The sequence below is a fragment of the Rhincodon typus genome, unplaced genomic scaffold, assembly GCF_021869965.1.
Source record: "Rhincodon typus isolate 14 unplaced genomic scaffold, sRhiTyp1.1 hic_rhity00005870, whole genome shotgun sequence".
Taxonomy (NCBI): domain Eukaryota; kingdom Metazoa; phylum Chordata; class Chondrichthyes; order Orectolobiformes; family Rhincodontidae; genus Rhincodon; species Rhincodon typus.
This window is the reverse complement of record NW_025971508.1, coordinates 3463-10601: the sequence shown is the minus strand read 5'-3', so window position 1 is coordinate 10601 and position 7139 is coordinate 3463. Positions and strand designations below refer to the sequence as shown.

Here is a 7139-nt window from a genome sequence, read left to right as displayed (position 1 = left end):
GGCCCTGGCTTTAGCACAGCCAACCCATACAGTCCCGATCATCAGCAGTTCCCCTTCCTTGGCTTACCATCAGTTAGTCTGCCTTACGTCTTACTCTCTCTCTCAGACCTCCATCGCCACCTATCTATCCACTCCTTCCCCCTCCTCAGCCTGCCTTCAGCATATTTAAACACATACACACACACATCTCTGTTTCCAAGCTCCCATCAGCCTCTGAAGAAGGGTCACTGGACTCGAACTGTGAACTCTGCCTTCTGTCTCCGCAGAGGATACCAGACCTGTTGAGTTTCTCCAGCACTTTCTGCCTTTGTTTCGAATCTCTTTTTTTTTGTTCTAATTCAATACCACCTTGCGACCCACGCCAACATCTCACTGGGGTGTTCCGACGAAGCTGAGGAACATCGTCTCGTTTTCCACTTGGGCCCTTTACAGCCTCTCTGTTTCAATATTGAAATTCAGAGCAGGTCCTCCCTCCTTCATACCTTATATGTTCCCAAATGACCCCAACCCCCTCCCCCTTCCCCCACCAACACAACCGCGTCTGGTTGACTTTGCTCTCAACAGAGCAGACTCCTTTTCTCCCTTCATACCTGATCATTTACACCTATCTAACATCTCAATCTCTCCTTTACCCATCAGTGCTTCCTTTGTCTTCTGCACTGGGCAGCCTATCTTTTCATTTCAGTAAGAGGTGAAGGTGCCAGGGTGGGTCAGAGGGATGGGTGTAGGTGTGAGCATGTGCACACACGTGCATCACTATGGAAAAAGAGACAGGCAGTCGCGATTGTGCTCCCAAGTCTTGACCTGCACATGGAGAGGTAGCATGTTCACCCAAAACGTTACAAAACCGGGCCTGGGCTCCCTGTGCCAGACCAGATTTCTCTCCAGCCAGCTTGTTCACCTTGCAGCCACTGCGTTTCGCTAGGCAGGAGAACCATTTGCAGCAGGCATGGGCGGCCTCTCCATTAAAGTAGACTCTGTAGACTGTTTGGCGAAACCGAGGAAGGGGGCAGAAACACATAGACGCGATGAGCAGACTCAAGGCTGCGATACTGACCATCCGGCGGAGATTAATCTGGAATTATTACCTCTTAAAAAGAATAAGTCGCCAGGGTTGTTCCTTGCATCGCCTTTTTTTTACCCAAACGTTTTGATGGTTATTCCCCCTCTCCGGTAAAATATTTACAGTAACGTTAGGACGTGTAAATTATCAAAATTATCAACTGGTTGAAAATAAAAGTGGAGATAACAAAAAACAAAACAGTAAGAGAAGTCCTTAAGCAGATCGGCCATTCCAATAGTCCGCTGAACACCAGGACAGCAAAATTCAACTCGGAGGTTGGGGGTGGGGGGGGGGGAGCCCCCAGGAAGTTGAACCGGATACTGGGCCCAGGCGTAGGATGGCAGCTGCGGCTGCTGTGCACATGTCAAGCGTCCTCTTCCCCCCGCCCTCTCCCTCTCTCTAGGCCAGGGATTGAGCTGACAATGGAGGGGCTGAGGGGGGAAGCAAGCCGCCGTCATTGGGGATGGGCAGGGGATTTGTGCGTTGGCGATCTCGTCCTCCTGCTCCCCGGTGCGCCGGTCCACCAGACGGGACGGATCACCGATGTCTTGCGGGCCCCCTGCTCCGATGGCTCGCTTGTCTTGGCCGGGGGCTTGTCAGCAGCGGCGGGTGGCGAAGGCGACGCAGAGGCGGTGGTGGGGGTGGGGGTGGGGGTGGTGGAGGGAGGGGGAGGCGGCAGGGGAGGGGGAGGTGGCGGCGGCTGCCCGGGCTCTGGGGGAGGGGCCCCCGGCACCTCACTCAGAGGCGACGGCGGCACCACCTTGCGGGGCCGTCCCCTCTTCCTCTTGGAGGCCAGCCTCTCCCCCAGGGAACCAGCCGCTCGCTTGTGGGGTGGGGAGCCCCTCGGGGAGGGGTGGGGGCAGCCTTTGGCCCGCTCGGCCTTGGGGGGTGGGGGAGGGGGCTCGTGGGGCTGGGGAGGGGGGGGGAGAGCAGGACCTGCTCCCGGGCTGCCCCCCTCGGGTGCCAGGGGGCGCACCGCGCCGGGGAGGAGGACAGTCACGTTCTTCAGCAGGGGGAGGGTGCCTGCTGCCGTGACCACCACCCCAGAGGGCTGACTGCCCGGTGACAGGGCCAGGGACACTGGGGCGGCCACCCGGAGGGGTAAGGCAGCCGGAGAGAGGCAGGGGGCGGCCGGGATCGCCAACAGGTTCTTGGCTTGCGTCTTGGGCTTGATGGGGGGGTAGCGGTTAATGACACTGTCCACATCCACTGCGGCGGGCTGTTTACCTCGCGGTGCTCCCGGCCGTTCATCCTTACCACCTTTGGAGGGTTCCATCTGCCAGTGGCGAGACAGAGGGAGTTAGGGATTGGGGGGGGGGGAGAGGGGGGGGGGGGGGGGGGGGGAGGGGGATGGGGGGGGGGAGAATGGGGGGAGGGAGAGAAAATAAACAAAGATGAGACCCACTTTAGCTCCCTGCCCCAGGCGACTATCCCTTCCCGCACCTCCCCTCCCCGACACAATCCCAAAGGAGGCTCACAAAATGGACACCTACAGTCCAGTGAAAACAGGGACATACCTGCATTTCCCTAGTGCCTTTCCCCACCTCAGGGCTTCCAAAGGAGCCTCCCAGACAATGGAAGTCATGGCCCACATTATGGGAATGTCAGACTTATCATGTGATGCCATGCAGGGGTGTCATTTTAAGTCAGAAAAGTCAGAAGCCTGAACGCGTTCCTATATATTGGTGTGATTTTAGATTACAAATGTCCAACTTACAACGTGATCCTGTACTGGGGTGTGATTTTAATACCTATTGGCTGCTCTGGGTCTACACGTGACTCCAGACCCACAGCGATGGGGCTGACTCTCAACTGCCCTCTGGGGCAATTAGGGATGGGCGATAAATGCTGGCCTAGCCAGTGACACCCTCATCCTGTGAACGAACTTTAAAAATGCCACTGTTGTAAAAACCGGTGCTGTGAATCAGGAACAAAAACAGAAGTTGCTGGAAAAGCTCAGCAGGTCTGGCAGCATCTGTGAAGAAAAGATCAGAGTTAACGTTTCGGGTCCGGTGACTCTTCTGACCTGCTGAGCTTTCCCAGCGACTTCTGTTTTCGTCACTGTTGTAAGGTCGGAGCCGCGGTGGCCATTCTGTCCAAAGCAAGATCCCACAAAATGATCCTGTTCTTTCTCTGGAAAGTGCGGGCTGGGAGGGGGACAAATACTGAGCCAGGGATAAATGGGACAACTCCTCCTCGTGAATACAGGAGCAGCAAATTGCAATCATCGCCCCGCTCCCCACCTCCCCCCTCCACCCCAGCCTGTTCAAAATATTATCCTCGGAACCGTAAGGCTTTAACATTGACGGTGAGGTGCCTCAAGAAAAGTTAGTTCAGAATCAATAGTCTGGTAGATAAATGTGAGTTAATTTACAAAAGCCATATAGGTGTCAAGAGGAAAGGGAGTGTTTAGATAAGTTGGGAGGTTTTTGAAGTAACAGAGAAGCTTGATATGGGTAATGCTGCTTATGTGGTGAACATGGGCATCCAGCTGGTGTCTGATACAGTGCCACACAACAGACTTGAGCAAAGTTAGACCTTATGAAATAGAAGGAACAACGATATTCTTCCAAGTTGGGATGGCGTATGTGTGGGAGGGGCGGGTGGAATCAGGGGTTCAACTTGCAGGGGGCTGGTGTTCCCATGTATCTGCTGCCCCTTGCCCCCTCTAGGGGGTAGACGTCCCGGGTTTGGAAGGTGCTGTCTAAGGAGACTTGGGGAGTCGCTGTAGATGGTACACACTGCTGCGACTGAGCGTCGGTGGTGGAGGGAGTGGGTGCTTGTGGATGTGGTGCCAATCCAAGGGGGGGCTGCTTTGTCCCTGGACGGTGTCGAGCTTCTCGAGTGTTTGTCGGAGCTGCCCCCATCCAGGGCAAGTGGGGGGTATTCCCTCACACTCCTGTTAATTTCAAATTGGAGATAGATCGAGGCTTGCCGTACAATGCAGATCTGGACACCACACCTTAGCAAGGAGAGATGGCCTTGGAGGGGGTACAACATACATTTGCAAGAACGACATCTGGACTTCAGGGGTTAAGTTACGGGGGAAGAGACTTTGCAAATTAGGCCCATCTTCTGAGGAATATGTAAAGTTAAGGGCTGATCAGATTGAAGTCTTTCAAGATATGAACAGGAAAAGACAGGGCAGATAAAGAGAAAACTATTTCCACTGGCTGGAGATTCTAGAACTAGAGGGCAGAGAATGATAAGTAGGACCAGACTGTTCAGGAGAGATGTTAGGAAGCACTTTCACACATCAAGAGTGGGAGAGATTTGGAACTCCCTTGCGCAAGCGGCAGTGGCTGCTGGATCAGTTGTTAATTTAATACTGGAGATAGATAATCCCTTCACTTAACAAAAGTTTCAGAGAAATGAGCCAACTACAGAGCTGTGCTGTAAGTCCGCCATGATCTCATTGAGTGGTGGAACAGGCTCAACAGGCTGAATGGCCTGCTTTTATATTCCTGATGAGGGATTGGATGGTTATCTGGAAGGGGAGAACGTGCAGGGTTATGGGGAGAAGGCAGCAGCGGGGGAAGAGGGGTTGGGAGAAGGGTTGTTTTAGGGACAGTTCTCTTACACACTCTCACACACAGAGGGAGAGAGACCCAGCACAGACATGATGGGCTGAACCGCGTCTTTGCACACTGCCGCGTCTCTGGGAAAGACAGAAACTGAACTCACTGAAGGACACGAGCCAGCGGTCACAGCCCACGGGGAAACTCCCGATTCTGCGTTGACGCAGCCGACTTCAACTGGGTCGACACCGACAGGCCACCTACGACAGTCGGTCAAAGAGCCAGGGATTTGGGGTGGTGGAGATGGGGAGAAGCCCAGGCCCAACCAGCCCGTTTGGGGAAGGGTGGGGGCTGGGGATTGTGATGACGCTGTAGGTTTTAGAGCTTATTTTGTCCTGGGTTTGCTTTTTTGGGAGAGAGGTTGTAAGGCAGAGGCGCAGAGCTGCCTACCAAAAGCGCTCGAGTAAACAGCTTGGGAGCTTTGGGGTTTTTTTTGGAATAGAGAGCAATAGAAACAGCCTGAATGGGTGTGGCTAGCCCTCACATTCCAGGCTTTCTAGGTTTTCTTTTAAGAAAAAGTGTTTAGGTTTATCTGGGGCCTTGAGGAAGTGGAAACAATCTTTCCCCTCTCTCAATAACAGGCAAAAGCCACAGGTTCTTTTCCTGGCCTGCTGGATTGCATGCGAGACAAAGCATGGTCTTCTGAATTTGCGTTTTTGCCACAGGGTGTACTTATGGGATGTTGCTATCTTGGAACTGTTGATCAGTAATAGGTACTGTATCTATTGTTCTATTAAGGTTTCCAATAGAGTTGAATTATTCTAAATTCTTCTTTCTTTGGTTTTAACAATAGCGCTTAAATAAATTTGTGTTTTGCTTAATGTTGAGGAGTTTGACCAGTCACATCAGGAACATAGCACGTTACATTTGCCTTAAAAATTTAGAAAAAAAGTTAGGGTCTGGGCTACCTTCTTAAAATATTTTGAGGGGGTCTGGTCTGGGGAAGTTGATATCAGGCCCTCACCTGAGAGACTGGTGATTTCTCTTCACCATCCTGACCTGTGTTCCTGGGCTGCTGCTGGAACTTTGTCTTCTTTGGCGATTTCAGAATGTTCTCTACAAGTTAAACAAAATTCACGTGGAACAGGGATTGGAGAAAGTTGCAAACGGAAGCACTTCATATTAAAAGAAAACACCCGCTTAACATTTCTCCGTCAGTGTTCCCGTTCCTTCCTCCACTTCACTCCCACAGGGACTTCTCGCCAAAGGAACAGGCCATTTGGTCCATCTGATCTGTGTTACCATTTCAGCTTTATACCAGGCTCCTCCTCTTCACACCCTGACACTCCCCATCCTTCTTTTCCTCTCTCCTTCATGTTTAACCAGCTTTACCCCCTTCACTGCTGTCTGCTACTGTCCTTCACCACTCCCCGCGGGAGCGAGTCTCCCATTCTCTCCCCCCCACCCCCCCCCCCCCCGGGAGCGAGTCCCCCATTCTCACCTCCCCCCAACTCCCCACGGGAGTGTGTCCCCCGTTCTCCTCCCAATCCCGTGAGAGGCCATCAACCTGAAACACTAATTGTGTTTCTCAGCACAGACGCTGTCTGGCCTGCTGGCTTCTCCCCAGCTACATACTCAGCCCCCCTCAGTGAGCAGGGAAACACACTGGGCCTAGGGCATTGGAGAGAACCCCCTCCCCTCACCCCCACCAAACCTCCCACTCCCCCAAGGCTGCCATAGAGAGATTTTTATTCAGGAAGGGAATCGAGGCGTATTGGGAGAGAAAGGCAGGAAAGCGGAAGTTGAGGATGATCAGGTCTTCCAATGATCTCATGGAATGGCACAGCGGACTCAAAGGGCTGAACGGCCTCATTCTGCTCCTATGACTGTGGGTCTTATGTCACCAAGACCCACCCAGCAGATCTTTTACACTTCAACTACATTGGCCCTCGCTCTAGTGGAAACGAGGCCAATCAGTCCCATCTCCTGGGAACTGCAGGGAGATCGGTTTGCGGTGGTGCTGGGGTGAGGTGGGCGGGGGGGAGAGGGTGGGGGTACAGATACCAGGGTTGACGAGGAAGGCTGGAGGTGGTACCGATGGCCCCAGGACGGCCGCTCACCGTTCATCAGCTCCTTCATCACCACGGCAGCATTCTTGGTCCTGGGGCTGATGAGGTGCTCCTTGACCAGGAAGCGAGCCAAGTCCACCACCGTGTCGAACTGCCTCATCAGCACCCGCTGGGCCCACTCACAGATCAGGCTAATGGCTGCCGACATCAACACCTCATCCTGCTTCGACTTGTCTGCCTCCTTCACTTCGACCTGATCCGGGGGCGGGGGGGGGGGGGGGGGGGAGAGAGAGAGAGAGAGAGAGAGAAACATGGGGGAGACCGCCTGACTGATTACTTTTACCTTTCCCTTTCTTGGAAACGGAATTGCATCCGCTGTTACAGGAGAGCAACTCGGAAAAAACAAGCGCTACCCCGCCCCCCCACCGACCACGACCGCCATCCCCCCTCCCCCCCAAACCCTGGCGCCGATTCCGCCCGCGCCCCCCC

At 53.8% G+C, this 7139-nt stretch overlaps 1 protein-coding gene across 1 annotated transcript in view; it reads right to left on the bottom strand.

The window, feature by feature from the left end:
- Positions 1 to 1117: 1117 nt before the first annotated feature.
- LOC109925105 (DNA-binding protein RFX5-like) overlaps positions 1118 to 7139 on the bottom strand; it is a 9371-nt gene continuing 3349 nt past the window's right edge. The window contains exons 4-6 of the mRNA XM_048594099.1: positions 6702 to 6903; positions 5606 to 5697; positions 1118 to 2339 (exon numbers count right to left, since the gene is read on the bottom strand). Of these exons, the coding sequence (XP_048450056.1) occupies positions 1518 to 2339; positions 5606 to 5697; positions 6702 to 6903 (1116 nt within the window). The 3' untranslated portion in view covers positions 1118 to 1517. The remainder of the gene's footprint in view (positions 2340 to 5605; positions 5698 to 6701; positions 6904 to 7139) is intronic.